The 26,303-nt window shown below is 43.5% G+C and overlaps 1 protein-coding gene across 4 annotated transcripts in view; it reads left to right on the top strand.

Annotated features, from left to right (window-relative positions):
• The window catches only part of GRM8 (glutamate metabotropic receptor 8), a 562,041-nt gene extending 536,566 nt beyond the window's left edge, over nucleotides 1-25,475 (top strand). For 3 of the 4 annotated variants that reach the window (XM_081023540.1, XM_081023537.1, XM_081023538.1), the window contains 2 exons: nucleotides 15,775-16,076; nucleotides 25,280-25,475. In XM_081023540.1, the coding sequence (XP_080879666.1) occupies nucleotides 15,775-16,071 (297 nt within the window). In that variant the 3' untranslated portion in view covers nucleotides 16,072-16,076; nucleotides 25,280-25,475. The remainder of the gene's footprint in view (nucleotides 1-15,774; nucleotides 16,077-25,279) is intronic. The other variant, XM_081023539.1, reaches the window with a different exon arrangement.
• Nucleotides 25,476-26,303: the final 828 nt, after the last annotated feature.

Raw genomic sequence — 26,303 nt, 5'->3', positions numbered from 1 at the left:
ATTCAGGCAGAAGACTCGGATGAGAGAAAATGGTTTGCTTGAGGGGAAATGGCTAACTTCAAAGACGAGATGCAATATACAAAAGCGCTTTTTAAATTCCTTGTAAAGCTCTTTTAGAACTGCAAGTACTCATTCTAATAACTGTTAATTATTTATAATGACATATTATCCCCATTAGACTTGCAATTGTACTGTCATGTACTTAGTATCATGTCAGAGTTCCCCACCAGTTCTATAGCAGTCTAAGAAATATATTCAGTCAAGCATAGAAGTCTATGAATGAGCAAATTTCATTCACAGGTGATGGGATGTGGTAAAGAACAAACCTGTAACCAGATGCTCATAATTTGTGACCTGGCAAAGTGGACATTGCATTGTGACCTTGATAGATCCTCTATTGTTGTGGTCTTTGGTGTTTGACGAATCCTCTATTATTGCAATCCTAGGCAGTAAAAAAATAATACAGGAGTTTCGTAAACCTTCTTCATCTGCTATATAAGGCTGGCATTCTGTGCTGTTGGCCAGAAGTTGTGCAGGCCTGTCTTAAATGTTAAGCTTCTAATTAAAACGTACTCTTGTTTCCCCTGACAAGTCATTTCCTTCAGTATGGTTGTAGCTTCTTCCCTAGTATTGTGCTTCGAGGCCCCAAGACCACCCCCTGAAATAACTTCACACAGACACATATTTTAGTTTAAGTTATTGCGAAAATTTAGGCCACAACTTTATTAATTACAAAAGGATGAGCGGTATTGGCTTAGGCATTGGCAATAGACTATAACTGACTCAGCCTCTCTGGCCAGTAGTCTGAAAGGGTAAACACCAAACGAGGGAGCAACACTGATGAAGAGTGACCGAAGTTCACCCCAGGGTTCCTGTGGTCCTGGCATGGCCCTAGCCCCTCAAGCGGACTTCGGACGAGAACCAGGACCCCCAGATTCATTTACCAGAATACCCTATTCCTGGAGGGGCAGGTGATGGCCACACCTCCCCTCCCCCGCATTCCAAAAGCCAATGCCTAACCGCCAAACCTTACAAGTTGTGATGATTGCTGAGGGGGTAGGCGAAAACCAAGTGGCCAAAGCCAATCTGCCAATTGGAAAAATTCCTACCCAGCCCCTGTTCCAAAACAGGCGACCCAATCCAAAGCAAGGCCAATGCAACACAAACTAACATAGGAGGGAGGGAGGGCGAGTGTCTGGCAACGTGAAGCAAGTGCCCCAATTGTGTTGCGCTGCCGCCTATATTGAGCCCAGGGATCACGCCACCTCACATGATTGGCCCTAACAGCCTGGCATGATCCCTGGGCTGAGGGGGCCAGGGCTAGCTACGCCCCTAACAATTTTAACCCTGCGGGGCTAATCCCGGGGCCCACGCACAACCAGGACCCTTTGTAAGGAGGATCCTATTTGTCAGACAATATATTTTCATTTTTTCAATACATCCAGGAAGGGGTGTGGCTCAGACAGGAGAACAGATGGTTCTATGTCAGTGCGTGCAAAGAGTGTGGCTGGCTCAGGGTTGGCCCACCCATGAGGTGGGGTGAAGCAGCCGCCTGAAGCAGTGGAAGCCAAAAAAGTGGCAGTGCCATCTAGCCTGCTGCCTCCGCCACCAGCCGTAGTACCCGTAGTGCCGTAGTGCCCTTTTCCTGCAAGATTTCATTGGAAACCAGCATCATTGTGGCTCTTTATGGCTGCCGCTGTGCAATCTAGCTAAGGGAGGCTCTGGCAGTGGTGGGGCGGCATGTTCCCATTTTGCCTTAGGCCAGTGGCAGAGTGTGACTTCACAGCGCCCTGGTCGGGCACGCTTGGCACAGTGTGTGTGTGGGGGGGGTGCTGCACATGGAGGGCGACATGAGGAGAACACAACAGGGCAGACAAGCACCAATCAGTCCAATTGAACTTATTGGAAGGGCTCAGGGCCAGTGCCCTCCAGAAAAATGTGCCGGGGGACATTGCTCTGTCAGCCCCCCCCCCCCCATGCTACACTACTGCTTAAGGCAGCGAAATGTGGCATGATACCCACGGGCTGGCTGGCACTTGGGTGAGAGGTGCAGGGGGCCCACAGAACTCCATGACTGCACACGTGTGTGTTTTCTGACACACAGTGTTGCAGATTAAATGTATGCAAAAGGTGTACAATTAATACAAAGCATACAATACCACAAGCACAAATGTTTGCAATTCATAAATCGGGGGGGGGGGGACGGGACAGACGGACGGACAAACAGACGGACGGACCTCAGATTCACTAGTCTAATTAAGCCCAGCACAGGGCTGGATTTAGGTTTGATGGGGCCCTAAGCTACTGAAGGTAATGGGGCCCTTTCTATGTCCAGCCGTCCTTTGTCAACAATAAATTGTCACTGTGTTTTTGTGTTGAATATATGCTATATGGTAATTTACAGACCTTATAGGTGTCTAAAGCCATTTGCACATAACAAAATATGTATTTTATAAAAGTAATGTTTTTTTATCTTATATTTTGGAAATGTACATCCAGTTTTTTTTCCTTTAATTTTCTTGAGGGGGTCACCAAGAGAATGGGGCCTTAAGCTATAGCTTGTTTAGCTTATATGTAAATCTGGCACTGGCCCAGCATGGTGGGGTGGTCCAAATTTAACCATGTTGGACCTTTTCCTGAAAACCACAGCCACCAGACCCCATACAGACTGCCATATATGTGACTTCGGGACTGGGCCAGGAAGAGATGCTGCTGTCAAGGAACAATTAGGAGCTAGAAGTATGATGATGATGATGATAATAATAATAATAATAATAATAATAATAATAATAATAAAAATTTTTATTCATATCCCGCCCTCCCCAGCCGAAGCCAGGCTCAGGGCGGCTAACAACAATCAAATAATCAAACAATCAAATAATCAAACAGTCTAAAAACATTTCATTATAAAAATTAATTAAAATCAAATTAATGGCAACCGTTGAGCAAAATTCTGTGCAGGTTGCCAGAGGAGGGAGTCAGGCTGGGCCCTGACCAAAGGCCTGGTGGAACAACTCTGTCTTGCAGGCCTTGCGGAAAGATGTCAGGTCCCGCAGGGCCCTAGTCTCTTGTGACAGAGCGTTCCAATTGATCTCAATTGGTTCTTGGAAAGGAAGGCTTGCTGACATCACTGATCAGCTGATAGGCACTCAGAGCAAGGCTTCTGGGATTAGCTATGCTGAGGAGCTTCCCACCAGAAGCTCCATAAGGCCTGAAGGCAGCACCAATTGGCTGATCAAAGGTGACTTCAAGCTCCATTGGAACGATTCTTCCTTTGCAGCATGACTTTGAACTCAAGGCATGCTACAAAGGAAAAAAATTGACATGGTGACATCTGGTGATTGGTAGGTGTTTGAAGACTTTTTACATTACATTCATGTGTAATTAAAAAACAACAATCCACAAACCTACTGGGTAGCATGACTTCAGAGGATGGGTGTGTAGTGGGGGAGATAGAAACCACTCAAATTTATACTAAGTATGTAAATACACCTGGGACGTGGGTGGTGCTGTGGTCTAAACCACTGAGCTTAGGGCTTGCCGATCAGAAGGTCAGCGGTTTGAATCCCCACAATGGGGTGAGCTCCCGTTGCTCAGTCCCAGCTCCTGCCAACCTAGCAGTTTGAAAGCACGCCAAAAAGTGCAAGTAGATAAATATGTACCACTCCAGCGGGAAGGTAAACGGTGTTTCCCTGCACTGCTCTGGTTTCGCTAGAAGCAGCTTAGTCATGCTGGTCACATGACCCAGAAAACTGTCTGCAGACAAACGCCAGCTCCCTCGGCCAGTAAAGCGAGATGAGCGCCGCAACCCCAGAGTCGTTTGCGACTGGACTTAACGGCCAGGGGTCCTTTACTTTTTTATGTACAATATATTCGGAAAACTACAAGCTCAGCTCTAAAGTAATTATTCAACCAAAGTGCCAATTTAAATCAATGGATTTGCTTGCCCAAGAACTAAGGCAACACTTTACAATTGAGTCCTTTGTGATGGATTAATCCTGACAGAAAAGTTCTACTTGTGGAGCATCATAACAAATTGCATAATAGAGAAAGTCACAGAACCAAGGGCAGATAGAAGCTTTCTTTGTCTGAACTAGAAGAAGGTTGAAGAGAGGGTGCTTCATGCTTTTTAAGAGGTCTCCATCGCGTAGACCATTTAAAATGAAATTCATGTATCTATTTAACAAAGATGTGCAGGATATGTTCTAGAAATAGAGTTTCATGATGAATAAATGAGGTTCAGAATCAACTTACTAGGAAGAATCCACTTGGATAGAAAACATTCAAATGAACATTTTAAACATTAGCATATGGGTAATTTCAATGAAATGTCAACCTAGGGACCCATTTTTTCATTTTCAAATTTTTCAAATTTTCATTTCATTTATGTGTTCTATATCATTTTAAATATAATTAATTATGATGAGATGTTATTTAGGCATGAGGTCCAAAAAAACCCCACCCTCAAACACTTTATCATAGACCACCTCCTGACATGATTTTCAGTAACATGCATTATACAAGATTCACCTGAAAGTAAGTCTCAGTAGACTACTTGATAAGCATTATTTTTTCCTTCAGCATTGGCATTGTTGTACAAACCAGTAGTGTGTTGTGAAAATCAACTACTTTGAACAGGGTCTTGTTATCCCATTAAAGACTGTTTTGACCCAACCTTGATTATATTAATTTATAATAATAATAATTTATTATTTATACCCCACCCATCTGGCTGGGCTTCCCCATCCACTCTGGGCAGCTTTCAACAAAAGATTAAAATACAGTAATGCATCAAACATTAAATGCTTCCCTAAACAGGGCTGCCTTCAGATGTCTTCTAAAAGTCTGGTAGTTGTTGTTCTCTTTGACATCTGGTGGGAGGGCGTTCGACAGGGCGGGTGCCACTACCGAGAAGGCCCTTTGCCTGGTTCCCTGTAACTTGGCTTCTCGCAGTGAGGGAACCACCAGAAGGGCCTCGGCGCTGGACTTCAGTGTCTGAGTAGAATGATGGGGGTGGAAACACTCCTTTGGCTATCTTTAACTATCTTCCATCAGCACCAGAATCATCAGTGGACAAAATGAATCAAGTGGAGAGCCAAGTAGTTATTCTTGACTGTTCTGCAAACTTCCCACAGATCTGGTGCTGGTGGATGGAGCTGGTCACCGTCCAACAGATGGAGCCACCAGCAGTTCATGGACAGTGGTTTGAGAACCTCAGCACTAGACCTTCTCATACGGTTGGAAACAGTGCACATCTAATTTGTGGAAGGGGAACTGGATAGCATCCATGCCTCTACCTAATTTATATATATTCATCAGATCTGTGTGGGAGGTCTGAGACAGGAGAAGTGTGTGCTTCTCATCCACACATTCATTCTACACAATTTCCAGATGGGTGGAAAGAGGAAAAAGACAAGGACAGGTTTTCCCAGACTTGGGTCTCCAGCTGTTGTTGGGACTACAACTCCCACCATCCCTAGCTAGCAGGACCAGTGGTCAGGGATGATAGGAAGTGTAGTCCCAACCATAGCTGGAGACCCAAGTTTGGGAAACCCTGGACTAAGAGCGTGTGAAATGCCAAAAGCATTGTTTTAAATGGGCCGTTAAAGTGATGAGTGATTGCTGCACAAAAATAGGACTGTTTTATTGGTGTAACTCTCTGAGACTGGACTCTCAAGAAATGTTTTGGAGACTTTTTGCAAACCCTCTCATAGGAAACAACCCAACAAAGCATCTTCATCATTTGCTAGAGTTTTAAGGTGTTCAAAGTTTCTAGAACAGTAGTAGCTAACCTGGTACCCTCTAGATCAGAGGTCGGGAACCTAAGGCCCATGGCCGGTTCTGTGGATCGGCGTGGGGATTCAGTGGTTGTTGTTTTCTCGTGGCGCTGGCACCTCCCTCCCCCCGTGACATCCCCCCCCGCGGCGGAACCTCCTCCCTCCTGGTGCAGCAGATTGCCAGCCAATCACCTGCTAAGGTTTGAGACCCTGGCCAATGAGAGAGCGGTGGCTGCACATGGCCGAGAGGGGGAAGAGGGCTGGGCTGAGCTGGCCAAGCGCATTTCCAGCAGCTCCTCATCAGAGCAAGCTGTTTGCCACTGCCACTGCCGTCACCGCCCATGCCACCACTCTGCCAAGCGTGGGTCCTGTGCATAGCTGTCAACTTTTCCCTTTTCTTGTGAGGAATCCTATTCAGAATAAGGGAATTTCCCTTTTAAAAAGGGGAACGTTGACAGCTATGCTCCTGTGCCTGCCCTTGTGAGCAGCAGAGGCTGGTGGCAGCGGAGGAGGAGGAGGAATGAGCAGCCCGAAAGCAGCCCTTTTGCGCTGCTCGTTCCTCCGCCGCCACTGCCGCCACGAGCCTCTGCCTCTCAGCAGCACCCTAAGTAGGCAGGGGGACGGAAGGGGCTGGGGGAGAGAGGAGGAGAGAGAAGCCCCCCTGCCATGTGTGCATGCGTGCACACACACACGCACTCTGGCCCACCAGGAGATGTGTGGTGCGGTAAACCAGCCCCCCCCCAGTAAACCTGCCGACCCCTGCTCTAGATGTTTTGGAATATGGTTCCCATGAGCCTCAGCCAGCATAGCTAATGGTCAAAGATGTGGAGGTTGTAGTCCACAACATCTGGAGGGCGCCAACATCTGGAGAGGAAATCACAGAGGGCAGCCCTGTTCTAGATCCATCACTGGGGTGGGGGGCAGTAGAAGCATATATGAACAGACATACTGCTTCTCCCCACATTGTCACTTTCCCTAAATTACTGGTGATTTTAGCACTGCATTTACCAACATAACAGCAATTAAGCATGATCTTTGGGAGCACTGAAAGTGAAAAGAATGTCAAAGGCGAAAGGGTGTTATTTGTTTTTCTTTTTCTTGATTAATTTTAGCTGCTTTTTTTCTTCTGCCTGACGCCATGACCATTAACACAATACATTGGCTGTGTTTGCACAGCTTTGCCAATGCGAAGCTGCCCTGCATTTATCCAGCCATTGGGATAGCCAGCTGTTACTGATTTCAGCATCCATCGTTTTGCGCAGGAGAGCGGCTTAATTATGCCATGAAGATGCTCAACAAAATTACCCCCTCCCAAGTGGGGAAAAAAAAAGTACTTCATTTAATAGGATACGATATCAAGCGCTTGAACTTTAACACTAGTGCCATATGCAATAAATAAACAAGCACCTCACATCAAACCAAAGCTCTTATCAGGTTAATGATTACAGAATTGAAATGATGTTTCTGATAGTATTAGTATTCTACATGCCCTTATTATTCATTCCTAGATTTCCTCCCAGGTAAAGTGTTTGGAGAAGAAAAACAGAGTTAATATTAATGTGGGGGCCTTTGTAAGAGACAAGCAAAGATGAGTGAATATTAAAAAAGCATTTCCAATCAAGATACATGCTCTAAGTTTTATAGCTAAAGAAGGAAACTGCTTCTTTTGGCATCATTCCTATCTCACAGAGGTGTGTTTGGCACATGTGTAATACAACTCTCATCAGATGCTGAAGACACACACCTTTGACACTTGAGATATGTGTTTTTGGGGGCTCACCCTATTCTTCTGAATTTGATTTCTTTTAACTGTTTTTAATGCTGAGTTTTAGATTACTGTAACCCATCCTGGGACCTACTTGTGAAGGACCTACTTGTGAAGGATAGATAATAAATTGAACACTACTACTACTACTACTAATAGTGATTGCACTCATTAATAACCATGGAATTCGACAAGAATGTTCTTAAAAATGTGGAGACAGAGAAACCAAACTCAACACCAACTTCATTTTATTAATGCATCTCAGGTCCAAGCTATATTTTTTAGCTTGTGAATATGAAACCAACAATTTACAGCTTTCCAGGCTGATGTCCCAGCTTTTGAATATTCCAAAAAGTTAGCTCCCTTATTTTTAGGTGCACTGCATTTGAAGATTCGCCAGTCTATTTGAATTTATTTTGAGAGGCTTCCCATCTGCCAAATTTCCTTGTTGATTTACTCTGTGGGCAACACTTTTAATTAGCATTCAGCACATGTACCTGCAGACTGGATTAATTAACAGTGTGTATTGGGTACAAATGCATTTTTGGCTTAAAATCTCAAATGATAATGTAATTAATTCACATTGTTATTGGACACGTTCATGCTAATAATGTGAATGTGGGCAGATTAGAACTAGTGTCCTCTATTAAAAGTTTTGTAAATTGCTTAGTATTAAGTGGGAAATAATATCTGAGCCTAATTGTTTTCACTGACAAGTACACAGCAACAAGAACAACCCTAAGAGTAACTGAGGAATTGTCTTCTCATTTTCTCTGTGTTTATTAAAATATTTATACCCTGCCTTTCAATTCTACAACTGAAGCCCCCTGGGGCTTCTATTACTCATAATAGTCATGCAAAACTTATAATAAAACAAAGCAATTAGTCCTAAGAACTGCAAACACACTAAAGCACAAAAAAAATAACAACACGAAGATGTCTTCAAACGAATGAACCATTTCAGAGCAAATGGCTGGAAGTCACAGTATTTGCTTAGTGCCTAAAGGTTCTTCCAAATGCTTTGGACAAAGGAATTCCACAACCTGGGTCCCACTGGTAAGAAGGCCCTGTCATTTCCATGCCAGCTAACTAAATCTCAGACAGGCCTGAGAAAAGGGTATCTTCCAATGACCAAAAGTTGGTAGGATGGTTCACATGAGCAGAGGATACATTTTGTTATTTAGATCCTAATTAGTTCAGGACCTGGGGCATGGAAGGCAGATTGAGAGTATATGGGTAAAAATTGTAGGAGAAGGAAACAACAGTGACCTTACTGTGGGTGTCTGCTGTAGACCTCCAAGCCAAACTGAAGACTTGGATGATGCCTTCTACAGCAGATTACTAAGCATTCAAAAAGAAGAGATACAATCGTCATGGGAAACCTCAACTACCCCAATATCTGCTGGAATGTATACTCTGCCAAGAATGTAAGGTCTAACAAATTCCTTAATTGCCTTGCTGACAATTTCATTTCCCAGAAGGTGGAAGAAGCAATAAGGGGATAATCTGTCTTAGACGTGGTCCTCACAACAAGGGGGAACTAATCAATGAAGTGGAAGTATTGGGAACCTTGGGAGGAAGTGATCATGTCCTCTTGGGTCTCATTATACAAAGGCAAGGTGAAGTTGTCTCAAACTATTCATAGAATTAGAGAAGTGGATGGACTTTGGAGGTCATCTAATCAAACTCCATGCTTGATGCAGAATCTCCAGTGCACGTTGCAGCTACACCATCCCTGACAGCCTCTGCTTAAATAACTCCACTGAAGACAAGTCCACCTCCTGAGGCAGTCTATTGCAGCTCCAATCCTTTACTTTATACTTTTAGTCAGCCTGGTCAACATCTCTGCTGAGCTTTCTCATCAAAGAAAGCTGAGAAAGGGGGAAGATAGTAGGGATTTTTTTTAAAAAAATAATATTTTATTAAGGATTTTCTTGTTTTACAGAAGTAAGTGTAATGCCTCGTATTTTTTTCCCTCCATGTAACATTTTTACAAATCCGTTTCATTTGTTGAGGCATTGGGGGAGAAGAAAAAAAGGGGGAAAGAAAGGGGGGGTGGAGAGAGGGAAGATGGATGGGGGTGGGGTCGGGTGGTGGTGTTTCTATTATGTTTAATGTATGTAGAGTTTGGTGTCAGCGTTGCTTCTGTTGTTCACTTGTGTTCCTTTGGTGGTGAGAGAGGTTGGGGTTGGCCTAGGGTGTGATTGTTTGCTTGTGATTGGCTGTGGTGATCTTTGTTTTCGTGTGTGAGTGAGGTGGGTGGGTGTTTTGGATCAGGTTAGCCATATTGATTTGTATGCTGTTGGTGGATTATTGTCATTGTCCTGTTGGGCTGTGTATGTGATAAAGGGGAGCCATACCGGGGTGAAGGTGTCTTCTTCTGTTTGTCCCCGTGTCAGTTTCAGTTTATTAGTTAATTTTTCTAGTAGGGCTGTTTCCCATACTATTTGGTACCATTGGTCCATGTTTACTCCTGACAGGTCTCTCCAGTGTCTGGTTATGGTGTTTCTGGCTGCCGAAAGTAGGTGGGTTATGAGTTCTTTGTGGTGTAAATGGGCATGGATTTAAGTGCAGGCATAATGCCAGAGCCAATCCAGTGGTCCACTCAAACCACGAAGTATTCTTCTTTTTTCTTTGGTGACCACTCGTAGCCGAGTAAGATTGTCTTCCATAAACACAGTTTTAACAATGAGTCTGTAAGTGACTGTGGAGGCCAATTCTGGATCCACACGTCATTCCACAGTGGGGACATTGGTTTCCGGGCGGGAGTTGATCACGGTGTGGATTTGCCAAGCGTGCCTTCCTTTTAGCACATTTCTCCCTAGCATCCTGAGTTTGAGAGTCTTCAAAGCCCATGACACCTTTGGTAAAGGCTGTTCTCCAATTGGAGTGCTCGCAGGCCAGTGTTTCCCAGTTGTCAGTGTTTATACTACATTTTTTGAGATTTGCCTTGAGACTGTCCTTAAACCTCTTTTGTTGACCACCAGCATTACGCTTTCCATTTTTAAGTTTGGAATAGAGTAGTTGCTTTGGAAGACGAGAATCAGGCATCCACACAACATGACCAGTCAACGAAGTTGATGTTGCAGGGCCACTGACAGGAAGTTGGGTGTGTGATGCTTCCTTTCCCCCCTGGCAGCCCTACTCTTGGGTAAAGATGACATCATCTTTACTGGAGGATCAAGGAGAGGATTCTAAGCACATCTGGCCACACATCCTTACAATACACCCCCCCTCCAAGCTAGCAGCTGTGTTCTGAACTAACTGCTGTTTTTGGAAGTGACTGCAGTCTCTACTTGATGCTTTTGAATTGTGCTTTTGAATTATGGTGCTGGAGGAGACTCTTGAGAGTCCCATGGACTGCAAGAAGATCAAACCTCTCCATTCTTAAGGAAATCAGCCCTGAGTGCTCACTGGAAGACACTGGAAGTATTGGAGCTGTGGCTCCAATACTTTGGCCACCTCATGAGAAGAGAAGACTCCCTGGAAAAGACCCTGATGTTGGGAAAGATTGAGGGCACAAGGAGAAGGGGACGACAGAGGACGAGATGGCTGGACAGTGTTCTCGAAGCTATGAACATGAGTTTGACGAAGCTACGGGAGGCCGTGAAAGGCAGGAGTGCCTGGCGTGCTCTAGTCCATGGGGTCACGAAGAGTCGGACACGACTAAACGACTAAACAACAACAACAAGCAGTCTCTACCATTATCTCTGCTAGCAATATCTGTGGCCCTTAACAGCAATACTTTTCACCCCTCTCTTGTCTTAGTTCAGGCATCAGCAACCTTTTTCAGCTGTGGGCCGGTCCACTGTCCCTCAGACCATGTGGTGGGCTGGACTATATTTTTTTGGGGGGATGAACAAATTCCTATGCCCCACAAATAACCCAGAGATGCATTTTAAATAAAAGGACACATTCTACTCATGTAAAAACATGTTGATTCCTGGACTGTCCGTGGGCTGGATTTAGAAGGCGATTGGGCCGCATCCGCCCCCGGGCCTTAGTTTGCCTACCCCTGTCTTAGTTTAATACCCTGGCTGAGGAAGGGTCTGCTAGCTTACCATTTTGCAACATTTCGGTTGGTTTCAATTAAGCAATGACCCTACTGCATATGGAGTACAGTATGACACAGCAAGGAGCTTAATTCAGAGTGTGTCATTCAGAGCTTAATAGTGAATTGAACAGAACTGTCTTTGTGCATTGAGGTTATTGATTTTTTGCTTTTATAAACAACAACAACAACCTTATTTGCTGAAACAGTTTATTTTCAAAGCTAAGGAAGGCACTCACAAAAACCTCCTACGATGCAAAGTAATTAAAAAAGCTTAAAACATAACATTGGCTTCATCTGCCAGGTAGAAAACAATCAAAGAGGATACAAATTCAATCAAATGTTAAAAGCAAATTACATGGTACTTTGCATCAGGCTGCTAAGGAAAGCCACTTTCTAGTACAAACATCTATGCAAAGGTTTTTCTACAAAGGAAAGAACATGATATAAAGTGACAGCTTCCTTTCGTTTCCAGTGCTACCCTGTTTCTAATTCTGATTCAGCACACAGCAGTTTACCTAAGCAGAGGCCCATCTACATATTCTCTGTGCCGAAGCTGTTGAGAATGTGTGTGTAAGTGGTTATCTTTATGTGTGAAACTATAGCATCTTTAGACTTTCTACCTAAAGATATTAAAATGAGAATTATTGGTTTTTTGTAACAGTAGTGGAAGGTGTGTTGGGGCACCATTACTCACTTGACCTCTGATTGGTTAGGTTGGTCCCATAGCTGTCAACCTTCCCTTTTTTTGTGGGAAAGTCCCTTATTTCAGCACCGTTTCCCACTGCTATCCCAGATTGTTAGATATCCCGTAGACTGTCTCCGGGACAGGTGAGGCTGCTGATCCCTTATTTTCAAATCCGAAAGTTGACAGCTATGCTGCTGATCCCTTATTTTCGAGGCTGCTGATCCCTTATTTTCAAATCTGAAAGTTGACAGCTATGGTTTGTCCTTCTTATCAGGAGGCAGAGGGGGAAAGGTGAATGGTGGTGAGGTCAGTGCTGTGCAAATGCAGTGATGGAACAAATGGATGTGTTTGCACTGCGCTTCCCTCATCACTATCTTCTCCCTCTCTCTCTACCTCCTGATAAGCAACAGCGACCAAGCGAAGATCAGGTGAGCAGTAGTGCCCCATCTTGCCATCTGCTAATGGTCTATATCAGGGTCTCCAGCTGTTTATGGACTGCAATTCCCACCATCCCTGACCACTGGTTCTGCTAACAAGGGATGAAGGGAGTCGTAGTCCAAAAACAGCTGGAAACCCTGGTCTATATAGTCATTAAAAAAAAAATATGAAATTGAAAACTGTTCATCTTGCAACAAAGAGCACTAAAAAAATGTACTGTTATTCGGGTTACATTACACCTTTTATCACCTCATCTTTCTTTCTGGTCTAACTTTGACAGAGCACCAGCTCCAGTAAAGCATTTGAAAAGAAGGTTTGGGATTATTACTGACAGAATATCTCTACAAAGCACTTTTAGGTTACTGTGTGAGTGTTCATTGTGCCATAAAACACAGTAGACAAGATAGAATATCATTGAGACCTTATCAATAAGGGCATGAAATGGCTTTCATGATAACCCTCCTTTTCACTCACAGGGTATACAGAAATTCTAAGGGAGTTCTGCTTAAGTCATGCAGAGCCATAGTAAGACGTTCCATCATTTCTAGCTGTGAAAAATAATTATAAAACAGAATTGTGTGGTTTAAAACTGGCTCTTTCATTGCTGCTATGATTAGCAACACACAATGACAAGTCTAGTGTGTGATTCAGGATGAGATGAGTAGCACTTTGTTGTACCAGTGGTAGGTACGCCTGGTCAGCTGGAATATTGGGTGGATGAAAGGGAAGAGTGAATGGATGGGGTTCAAAGCTTTACCAAATGAACAAAAAATGTCAATGTAAATCGAAATATACATGTTGAGCCAAAATACCTATCAATAACTAACATTGACAAACCTAATGTTGTTGTTGTTTAGTCGTGTCTGACTCTTCATGACCCCATGGACCAGAGCACACCAGGTACTTCTGTCTTCCACTGCCTCCCACAGTTTGGCCAAACTCATGCTGGTATCTTCGAGTACACTATCCAACCATCTCGTCCTCTGTCGTCCTCTTCTCCTTGTGCCCTCCATCTTTCCCAACATCAGGGTCTTTTCCAGGGAGTCTTCTCTTCTCACGAGGTGGCCAAAGTATTGGAGTCTCAGCTTCAGGATCTGTCCTTCCAGTGAGCACTCAGGGCTGATTTCCTTCAGAATGGATCGGTTTGATCTTCTTGCAGTCCATGGGACTCTCAAGAGTCTCCTCCAGCACCGTAATTCAAAAGCATCAATTCTTCGACAATTAGCCTTCTTTATGGTCCAGCTCTCACTTCCATACATCACTACTGGGAAAACCATAGTTTTAACTATACGGACCTTTGTTGGCAAGGTGATGTATTAGACAAACCTAATACTGAAATAATATTGTGCATGAATAAAGAGATACTGAAGGGGCCAAATGAGTTACAATCTCAAAAGTTCTTCTTCAGCAGGAAATTATACAATTTAAAAGGAGAGTCACACCTGCATGGCTTTAAACCACTTTTATTCCAGCATTGTTATACAGTCTTAGTGTTTACACACACACATGAGGTAGCCTTGATGATGTTTTCCCCTCTGCACTTAGAGAGAGGTGTCCAAAATTAGAGCTAAAGGTCGCATACATGGTTTTCCCCGCTCTCTGTTTTACGGACACAACAGAAATGTGAGGTTGATTAGGCTGAAAAATAATTATTGGCCCAGTTATAGCTGAGTGGGAATTTGATTTCCCTTGTCCAAGTCATTCTAACAATCTAACAACCATGCCATACTAACTCTAATATAGTCAATTAAAGGTGTGACATCACAAGTTTCCAATGTGAAGCAACACACAATGAGTATTTTCAACCTTAACGTTTTCAATGGATCACTACTATAAAAATTTTGGCTAAGTCTCCATTTCAAGTCCGATCCCTCTTCCCTAATTTTTCATTGGAATCCCAATGGTTACCTTGCACTGAGATGTAATTAAAATCATTGGCCTATCTTTGGACTCGTTACTTATGCTCCCATTGTTGTAAGCATTCCGGACAATGAAGCACAGATTGCTAGAGATTGAATCTTGAAATCTCAGTAGCACAGCCAACAAATCTTGATCACAACTGAGGTTAGGGATCCTGCTTTTGTTTGGCTGCTCCATACCCACATCACCTACACAATCCTCACCAACGTAGAGCTTCTTCTCTTGCAAGGTTTAACGTTATGTCATCTGCAATTCTTCAGGGAAGGTTCTCGAAGGTCCCATATTCAGAGAGGTATTGTCGCTGTGGTTTAGGACAGGTTGAGACTATTGCATCTGTCTTGTTCTATTGTCCGATTTATGCAATAATTCATGACAAATGTTTGAGCCCCATGCCAAAGGAGAGGTTAAGATTAAAATAATTTATTATGGTTGGAGACCAGCTTATAAAACACACTTGGGGGTACAGACACAGAAGAAAAACAGACAATTAAAACAATGTACAACAATAAACTATCACAGGGAGTTGACCCAGAGTCACCCATGGAACCAAGTTTGGGGATTTTCATGACGGACTAGTTTGAGTTAGGAGATGGTCTGCGCCTACAGATCTGTATACAGAATCTGGCGACCATCCAGGTCATCTTCTGATCTTTGCCTAACAGGAAAAGGTCAAATTTTTGCTTTTGCGGGAGGTTGGCGAGCCTCACCAGTAGGGGATCAATGGTCTTACTACGTGCCTCTTCATAAAAGGGACATCTAAAGAACAAGTGTTCTGGGCTTCCTATCTCTCCCAATGGACAGGTGCAAAGTCTCTGAGCATACGGGACTTTTCTAAAGGCTCCGTCCAGGACAGGCGAGGGAAGAGCCGAGCTTCTGGCAAGAGGTTAAATTGTTCTGACTCCTACAGGCATTCCTTTTTATTGAACAGTTGCAGAATATCTTTTATTGAAAGTAGCAGAATATCTGAGCAATGCCATGAAATTGCAACACTATAACACTTGAGTGGTACTTTTTAACCTTATTAGGCCTGTATGGTTTCGTTTTGGAGTGTCTTCTCCCGTGAACAATTCTGTGTATCCCTGTCTCCTCTGTTAGCCCAACTGGCACTAATTGTATCATGTTTTCTCTTTTCTAGATGTACATCCAGACAACGACACTTACAATATCCATGAGTTTAAGTGCTTCTGTGTCTCTAGGCATGCTCTACATGCCCAAGGTTTATATTATCATTTTTCATCCAGAGCAAAATGTTCAGAAAAGGAAGAGGAGTTTCAAAGCTGTAGTCACAGCAGCCACAATGCAAAGCAAGCTGATCCAAAAGGGAAACGACAGACCAAATGGCGAGGTCAAAACTGAACTTTGTGAAAGTCTTGAAACCAACAGTAAGTCATCCGTAGACTTAACCATGGTCAAGAGTGGCAGCACTTCCTAATAGATGTACGTTCACAGGAATGTTTAATAAACCACACTTTTTCTTGGCTTGACCTGCATGAACATAGAGGTGTGCCAAAAATCATGTACCCATTTTTTAAGGTGCTTTAAAAAAAAGATCTGTAGCAAAAGAAATTAAAAATGATCATTTTAGGGGAAAAACTCCACTTCAAAAAAAGCTTTAACCTTGATCTGATTATATCGTGATGATGGGCTTCTTATTTCACTATTGCAAAGCTGTATTGCAAACGCCCTCTAGAGCTTTTCAAATTCCAATATTGCATTTATTGGTGGTGTTATCCATACATATACTTTTTACAAGTCTGTGTAGGTAATGTCATCCTTATCTTACTTTATGACCCTCTGAATAATTCTAAAATTTGAGCATCATCTTCCCCTCCCTCAGCCCACCATTTTAAGTGCAACCTTGGTTTTGCCATGTTGCAATAAGTAGCTGATTTTTTCTTTCTAGGACAAGAAAAATGCTGGCTTAGTGAATTACGAAGACCAACAGGAATTCCTTAAGTCAGGGGCTCCTGAGCTGTGGTCCTCAGACCATCAGTCGTCTACAAGCTTCATTCAAGTGGTCCACAGAATGTCTATAGATTTGTGGTTGAAGATGGGAAATGGCACATCTATCACATGAAGCATTCACATTTTAATTGTATTTTAATAGCTTCTTTTATTTCTTATATATTCTATGGAATTCATATTGTACTAGAACAGGCTTCCTCAGCCTCGGACCTCCAGATGTTTTGAGACTACAGTTCCTATCATCCCTCACCACTGGTCCTGCTAGCTAGGGATCATGGGAGTTGTAGGCCAAAAACACCTTGAGGAAGCCTGTATTAGAATATAATGCGGTATAAAAGAAGCTACAAAACTATAATTAAAAATCATATATGTAACATTCCAGTTGCTACAATAGACAGAAAAATCATTAAGTTTCCCCCCAACACCCTCAGAATTTGTAAGTGGTGTGTGTTAGGAAGAAAGATTGGAGACCGCTGTTCTAAGTGATGCTACTTCTGGCATTCATTCTTACTACACAAAGACACAAGACCAACCTTCTTGATGGTGTTACACACTAGTCTGAAGAATGTTGCCTTACTCATGTGTTTTCAACATGGAGCTGGTGACACTGTTCAGTCAGACTTCTCATTACCTGTTGGAAACTACACCTGATCAAGGCATTTCCCTTCAGGCTAGCACTGACTATGCATTAGCCAGGGAATATGCTTGGCACTTCCACACCTGATAAAAAAATATTGAGAAGCAGAGGAATGCTAAAAGCTTGGTAGGATAACACAGAAAACCAACTTCCCAAGTGATCATATGCACATACCATTTCAAGTTAACAATTGGTAAGGGACTATCTGTAAATTCATCCATTGTCTTTTGTCTAAGTAAAGGTAAAGGTAAAGGGACTCCTGACCATTAGGTCCAGTCATGACCAACTCCGGGGTTGCGGCGCTCATCTCGCTTTATTGGCCGAGGGAGCTGGCGTACTCCTTCTGGGTCATGTGGCCAGCATGACTAAGCCACTTCTGGCAAACCAGAGCAGTGCACGGAAACGCCGTTTACCTTCCCGCCGGAGCGGTACCTATTTATCTACTAGCACTTCATGCTTTTGAACTGCTAAGTTGGCAGGAGCAGGACCGAGCTCACCCCGTCACAGGGATTCAAACTGCCGACCTTCTGATCGGCAAGTCCTAGGCTCTGCGGTTTAAGCCACAGCGCCACCCGCGTCCCATTGTCTAAGTACTCATATGCAAATTTCATCACCAACTAGCAAAATATGCAATTAGAAAAGCTGGATATTCCCCTTCTGGAATTGGTTCATGAATCCTGGCACATCTCAAAATAACTCTTTCAAGTAGGTTAGTCATTGCACTCTATGGGAGCATGTTGTCATAGCATGTTATATGACATATATTTGCCTGCATACTTATCTAAAAAGGCAAAATAGATCTGGCCAAAGTCAAAGGCCTAAATACAAAAGATGAATTGGCCTTCACCACATTGAAGTCTGCATTTTGTTGCATGCGTGGTAAAAGAGAGAAAAATAAGAGAGAGAAAAGTATTTTTTAATGCAAAAGGTTTATTTCCAATAGCATGCTTTTACAAATGTCAGCGCAACAAAGAAATTATTCAGTGCTGTCGATCCCCAAATCACAAAAGGCTATTGGTAAAATCTGAAAATTCCTGTTTGCTGGCTTTTGTAGGCTTAGCAATAATTCATAATTTGATATGAGAAAAAGATATGCTTTGAAACAAAGTAAACAGCCCTTGGTACTGCAGATATAGAAGCATGAAGCATGAATTATAATGTTTATTATGATCTTTCTTTTAAATGAGGCATAAACATACCAGATAAAGACAGTGCTTTTTTTCTAGAAAAAAAATAGTTCCTGTCATCAAGGGAGGGTGAGGGGTGTGGCCTGATACCAAGGCTGGGCAATGAGAGTGGGTTAGCTGCTTGCTGCTCCCTTATCCACCAACCTACTGGGGAGCTGCTGCCCAGGTGAAGAGGCTTCGACCTGCCCAGCTTTGGGATAATGATGATAATAATAATAATAATAATAATAATAATAATAATAATAATAATAATTTATTTATACCCTACCCTACCCAGCCAAGACCGGGCTCAGGGCGGCTAACACCAGGTATAAAAACAATTGATTAAAATACAACTTAAAAACAAGATTAAAATACAACATTAAAATGCAGCCTCATTTCAGTAGAAACACAAATCAAAAACTTTTGGAGGGTGAAAACGTCAAATCTTCACCAAGGCCAACTATCCAGACTGGTCCTATGTGGGCCAGAAAAAACCAGGGAAGTTCCCAAATAGGAGTCCCATTACAGAAGGAGAAAGGAAAAAGGAAAGAGGGGAAGGGGATCAAGTTGATTCCAAGCCAAACAGGGGGAACAACTCCCAGGCTGGGCGAAGGAGACGTGATGCTCCGAAGGGTCTGAGAGCCCTCTATCCACCTTCCCAAAACCCACTCCTAAGCTGGCCAAATGCTTCCAGGGCTTGGGGAAGGAGGCATGATGCTCTGATGGGGTTTGAGAGTCCTCCTGCCTCCTTCCCCCCACAAAATATGGTAGTGCTGCTGTTTACCATTGCGTTTTGCCGGGGGGGGGGGGAAGCACTGGCTAAAGAGAGAATGGGGTTGGTGACAGCTGATCTTGAAGTTTGTTCCTGTTCTTTCGATGGCTGCGTGGCAGGGAGAAATGTAGGAAGTGTACACTATGGTGGAAGCAGCCGTACCTTCCAGACATTTGGATGCTGTGGAAGAATTACAGACACCAAAGATAGATAAGGGAACTGGCAATGCTTGGCAAAGGATTTTTATCATCATTATTATTATTCATCAAAATAATGGCCACTGTTTTATTTTGTGGGGGGAGCCACCCTCAAAGCGGTTTGCTTTCTTAAGAAAAGGCAATCAGAAACCCAACAATATTGATCAGTTTATCACAATGCGCTTGCTAATCATTAAGCTTTCTTGATTTCATATGCCAGTATGGGAAGGTAAAAATGTCTCGGTTTCTCTCACAAATGTCTCTGAGGCCCAAAATGAATACAAAGGAAAAGAACCATCCTGGTTTTCTCCCAACAGCCTGTCAGTGTTGAACACCCACTGAATATGCTCCATCCTTATTAAGCTTTTATTTAAAGGCTTGGGTTTATTAAAAAAATATATATTATATGAGTGTTTCTGCAAACCTTAGGATTGCTCCAAGTTTTCTAAAAGCCTTCCTATTATGTGTGAATGTTTTGGTTTCATGAGGACCAACACTCAGAGAACAAGTTCCCTATCTACATGCTAGATGGGAGTGGCTGAATCTAGTATAAGCACTCTCTAAATGTGATTTCTGAGTGACAACTGGAAGCAAACCTATTCCATCCAGTAGCTTGATGCGCAGCAAAGTGCTTTTGTGTTTTACTGTAGTCTTATCTTGGCTTCAGCCCCAAAACATTGATATGATTTTAAAGCTCATCTTCAGTGCCTGCCTTCAGGGTGTTGATCCTCGTTGTTTACTGCTTGAGAAGCAGGAAGATTAGAAAAGGCAACACATCCCCATTCTCGGGAGTCCCCCCCCCCCTCCATGGTGTAATTGAGCTGTCTTGGCTGAAAGACAGGCAACTCAGAATTGGCTCTTGCTTTTTTCAAAAGTCATCCTGTAGCTATTAGACCATCTTAACTTTACTCCCTGCTGCCAAAATAATTTGCGGAAACTTTTTAGAGGCACCAGCACACTTATCGCTGAGTTTCTTGAAAGCTGCTCTTTGAAACCAGCTAGCTGTAATAGTACTCAGAATACCATCTAGAAAATATTCCTTCTTGCTAACAGTTGGTGACCCTCAGGTCTCAAATTACTTTTGCAGTGGCAGTCACGGCATTGTGCGGCAATGACATCATTTGCGGTGACGGGGCGAGGGGAAGCATGGTGCCGTGGAGGGAATGAAACTCAACAGTCAGGTTGAGAACATGCATTTAGTGGAATATGATCTCAATGGGGTATGATAGCATTGGGGCTTAGTTGCACATAGGTGTGCTTAAGCAGACTTCTAGGTTCAGTTCCTGACTCTGTCATGATTCTCGTGACCTAAAGGGCACAACAGCACTTTTACAATGTATTTTTATAATGTAGTGCGTTTTGAAATTGCTTTGAAACTCGGTGTTTCTCCCTGAGCAGTGATGATTATGATATAAACTCATCTAGCTCTAAACCCTGGATCAGTTGTGCAACTGGTTGTGGCAATCACACAGGGTCCCCGGACGTTTCACCGTCTGTTGATCCCTGTGCCACCACTTTATTTCTCGCTGCCACCACCCAGGCCCTACCTGGTACAATACTGAGTCCAGTCAGAGTTAAATTGGAACATAAACTTCTGTTTATTTATTGCAGTTTAACAAGCGTGTGGTTTCATAAATGGTATCGGTCAATTACAATCATGGGGTGCCTATCCAGACCTATAACTTCCGCTACCTGCTCTCACTCACTAAACGACCTCTCAGATATTTACTTGTCTTCCTAGCCCCTAACTATTCCTGACTCAGCTTATTTCGCTACACTAACTCAACCTATCCACAGACTCTATCCCAATTCACTCCCACTCCAACCAACCACCCAACTCCCAACAAACTCCTCCTTTTGCACCTCCCAGAGCTGGTTTTATAGTTCCACTGACTCCACCCCCCGGGTCCTGACTGGGCAACCTGTTTAACTATTTCACCTCCAGCACTCTCTCATATGTTAACGTCACACTGGTTTCTTGCTCTTCCCAGCCCACATGCTAACTATTTGCTAAAGAGGCCTTTTAAGTTCCATCTGGGAGCAACACTGTGAGAGTACTGTTGCCTTCATGTCTTGCTTGTGGGGGAATCCAACTACAGGAAGCAGGGTTCTGGACTCGATGGATCTGACCCAGCTCGTGTGATGGCCTGGGACTCAGGCTCAGACTCGGAGGCGGAGGAGTCTCAGTCCGCACCTGATCCTCTGCCTCAGGCAGCATCTGAACCGAGTCTGGGGCCCCAGTCTGCACAGGTTCCCCTGCAACAAGCACCAGCTGGGCTGAGTCAGGGGCCTGAGCCTGCCCTGGCTCCAGATGCGGGGATTACCTCGTTGCCTCCAGCTGGGCAATCACTTACAGCTGCTCCACTACCAGTTGGGTCAGGAGAGGCTGAGGCGGCCTCTGGGTCTAGTAACCCACCGACATCTCCCGAGCTGCAGAGACACAGGTCTGAGAAAAGGAGAGACCTGAGTACTTGCAGGAGGAGTGCTTGCCTTCGGGCGAGACAGGGAGGTGAGTCACCAGGGGATCAGGACTGGACGTTACCCCGTCAGAGATAAAAGGCTGCCGGACCCTGCTCCAGGTTGTGGGAGCAACATTGCTGCTTGCTGGAACCTGCCTGAGACCCTGTGCCTGACCTAGCCCGGTTTCCTACCTTGGCCCTGTTGGACTGACTCCTCACAGAATCCTTGGATTCAGGACCAGACCTGGACTGTGTGGCTCGGGTTAACCCCCAGGCCCAGCACAGCCAGACTCCTTATCTTCTTAATTTTCATCAGCCCTTGAAGCAGTTAGCATTGGGGCCCACGAGACCATTCGGGCCCAACAGTTGCTCCACTGCCTGTGGTTGTAGTGTGTGTGTGTGGGAGAGTTGCCAGGGTGATTGCCCCGGGCACATTTTTCTCAGGAGGGGGAACGCTGCTCACACCACCCTCCCTGAACCAGCCCTGTGATGTTTTGTGAGGCTGGACTCTGATCAGATCCCAGCCTCGCAAAGTGGCCTGTGGAGGGCCTGTGGGCACCCCATGTACCATCCGATCCCAGCTCCTTGAGGACAAGGCTGGGATCAAAGGTTCTCATGTCGCCCTCCCCAAACTGCTTCGTGAGGCTGGGATTATTCCAAACTCATGAGGATCCTTGCTTTCTTCATAGTATTGTTATCGTTGTTGGAACAGTGACAACAGGTAAATGCTCCAAAAAGGTTAGGCTAAGGTTTTGTTTTCTTTTCTTAGAGTTTTCAAGCAGTTAGTAGGTGAAATAGCAAGGTGCAGGGTGCAGAACTAATTAACAGTTATGGTTGCATCCAATGAGCCCTGGCTTCAAACTGGGCCTGTGTGCATGCGTTGCTTAGCAACTGTGTAGAGCAAAATAAGCCTGATTTTCTTTCGTATAAAATGGCCAACATGTTTAACGTGTTCTAGTAGTAGTTTCCTTCTGTTAGAAATCTGGCCTGACCTGCTGTGGTGTCTGACTGATTAAGCAGGGGACTCCATTCATACACTCTTATTTATAGCAGTTTTCTAGGATAAGTCATCAATTAACCTGAAATTGAAATATCCACCCTTTTCTGCCGCATTTGCCAGAGTGAAACCTCCACCTTAATGCAAAATTCTCTTTGCAAATGTAAAGCTATACATGAATTGTTCAAACATCAATGCATACAAACATTACATTTTATGCATATTGAACTTATATCTTTAACAGATACCCTGTGTATTTTAAGTGTAGATGAGCTATATTATACCATGAATGTCGAACCTGTGGTCATGTTAGCTAGGGCTGATGTAATATAGTGAAATCTGGCAGGCTACGAGTTAGTCACTCCTGTACAATATATATAGTTCTCAATTCACTGGCTGCAATCGTAGGGTGGTATTCAACTAATCTTTACTCAAAGCAGAGTCACTCAAATTAAGGAACATTAGTAAGTTAGCTCCATGGGTCTATTCTTGAGTAAAACTTCGTTACCACCCCTATTACCCACTTGCTTGGGAGACAGCCTGATTATTGAAATGTCTGTTTTCAATTCAAGAGAGCTGCATGTCATTTTGATTTGTCTTTATTTTATTCCAAAGGACTAAACTGATCTTTTAAAAGTCTGTTAGTTCCTCGAGTTTATTGTGCCAAATATACAGCCATCTCTGGTCACCTATGCTTGCCAAGTGTGATTCGTATTTCAACTGTGAATTGCCCACAGTCTTTAAAACCAAGATACCAGCTGCTGAGGCTTTCAAATCCCCAAACAGAAGCAGTAAGCTCATTATAGTAAATTGTGGATGATGCTTGAGAAGATGTTCATGAAATAAAGAGAGAAGAGGAAAGCTGGGTACACTGGTAGTCAGTGTTTTCTTCCTCTCCCTTTTAAAACCACGAAATGAAATTGACAAGAATGTGAGCAACTTTTCAGATATCACACACAAATTCTTAGGAGTACTGTTAATTTAGGCTCATAACTACCCTAAGAAGCCATAGGCTCAGGAGGACTTGTTACTTCTTCTTTTAATAACATTTTAAATGGAAAGACTGAACACAAGCAGTGCAGAAAATTTCCTTCATTGGGTAAGTGGAGTTAAACAAAGTTTTCTGAAAAATCCCAAGATGGAGAAATTTCTCTATAATTTTCAGGAGAGGGTTGCTGCTTACCTCACTTATACTTTACAATGTGGCCAAGTGCTTTCCCATTTTTCCTGCTTTTTAACTATTTAAAAATGACCTGCACTGGTTGCAGTGGTGCAACGTTTTCTGCAAAGCTCCCTGTTGGCTGCTTCTGGGAGTGCCCTGAGATATTCATTCTGGTTCTCTCAGTTTCTCATTTTTCCAATCTTAAATTCAATTCTCCAAAATTCTGCAGTGGTGTGCTTTTCTCTATTTGATCCTCATCAAAACTAATCATCATTTTTGTGCATATCTTTACTATGAAATACATTTTTATATGCTGTTTTGACTACACATTTTTGGAAGCAATTTCCCCTAATATAATGCATTTTTGTATACTATATTCATTTTGGGGTACACTTTTCCCTAATGCATACTTTTTTTGTAAACCGCTTTGAGTTTTGCTTCTTTCTTTTTTTACAGTATATGAGCTTTATGAAACAAATTAAATAATAAAATATTTGTGAACCTTGGTTGGAGAATTGCATCGCAAAACTCAGATAAGTACGAATTTTAAAGGATGGCCGTTTTTCAGTTCTTACATTTGGACAGTGTGAATTTGATAGATTTGCATTTAAATGGCAACTGAATCAAATTTCTCCTCCAACCCTAATTGGGAGCAATGTCAAATCCCATAACTCTCAAGCCATTCCAGGGAGTATGGCTGGAGGGAAGCAGAATGAGGCTCTCTCTCCATAGATTCCCTGCTGGCAGAACTTCCTGAGACTACCCAGGTCACTTCTGGAAGATCTGTTCAGGTGGAAGTGGTCATCAGGGTGCTGTGTTGCCACCTTCCTGATGGGGTGATACTGCCACTTACCAAGGCAGTGTGGTCAGGATACTAGCAGGAGTGCTGGTTTGGCTCCACCCATGCAGCCCCCATGCTGCATCCTTGACTTCACCACTGCCCTGCCCCACCACCGCAGTAACCAGCCCTGACACCACTGTTGGGATTGCCCCACAAGGCAAGGTATATTTGGTTCAAGTACTGTGTTGAAATGGGTTTGCGTGATGCCCTTTGCTGAGACCAGAATGTCTTTGTGATCCCTGAGCTTGAGCAAAAAGAACAACCTGTCTGCTGTGTCTGTCAGCAGCCCTGGTTAATGCCCATGCCTAATTCCGTTCAGTTTCTTTGAAGACATGGCACATCACCAGCATGAAACATTTCACAGGGTTGTTAAGCTTCTTTCCGTATCCATAAGAAGGGCTTTTCCCTGTTTGGCTGATCTTTGCTTGTTTTTGCCCGCAGCTTCCTCCAGCAAGACGACTTATGTCAGCTACAGCAATCATGGAAACTGAGTGAGGAAACCAAACATACCTGAAGACTTGCAGGATGCGAACTTAAGAACAACGTTGACTATAGCATCATGAGAACTCAGCCTTTGAGATGTCTCTAGACCATAGTCTAAACTGTAAAAGGACAAAGACTAACCTTGAGCCCAAAGCAGGAGGGGCGGGTGGGTTGGGAGAGAAATCGCCCAGAAAATATTATATGACTGTGTGTCAAATGTCCAAACTGTTTACTCATGAAAGAAGGTGAATCACAAAAGGAAAACAAAAAATGTTAGCTTGTGAAAAAAAATGCTGTTGAAATAAAAAACCATGTCTGATGTTCTACTTGTAAGTACTTTTTTGTGATTGTGAGAATTTCCATTCCCGTTCCACACTTGTTCAACTTGTATAAGAAGATGAAGTTTGTTCCTTGTGACGATGGCTGACTGAATTGAAGCCCTGCGTTGTGCTAATGATAAATGCAGTGGTTGACGCATGCAAATTTTTATACAAAATAATTTATTTCTATTAATAAAGGAATGTTTTGCAAATGTTGAGACTTGTTTCGTTGCCATTTTGAGGGCTGCGTTCAAATGCCTGGTGTGAACACCCCCCCCCCCCCGCAGTGAAGGGAATCAATATTGTGTGCTAGGGAAATTGCAGCTGTAATGTGGGAGACTGTAGAATCAGGTGCTAGTATACTTGGGATGGTATGCACAAACATGCTTGGTATCTAAGTGTTTAGACAGGCATGGGACAATAGGTGCAATAAGTTCACTGGTCAATTGCCCCAGTTTCCCTAGAAGCTGATGGCTGGAGGTGGATGCTATAATCTGTGAAGAGCTGGAAGAGATCACACTTTGCTTCCTTGAAGGATAACAATAGTCCTTTTCCGCCTGGTCCCACCCCTTCACCCCTTCCAAAAATGTGTTAGGGTTGAAGCCTCATCTGCCATCTGCCTAAAGGGCAAGCGGGTTCCCCTCAGACACACTGTGCTCTGT

Source organism: Podarcis pityusensis (genome assembly GCF_964106645.2).
Source record: "Podarcis pityusensis genome assembly, chromosome: 10".
Lineage (NCBI taxonomy): Eukaryota > Metazoa > Chordata > Lepidosauria > Squamata > Lacertidae > Podarcis > Podarcis pityusensis.
The sequence above is the reverse complement of the archived record's forward strand: the minus strand, read 5'-3'. Positions and strand labels throughout refer to the sequence as shown.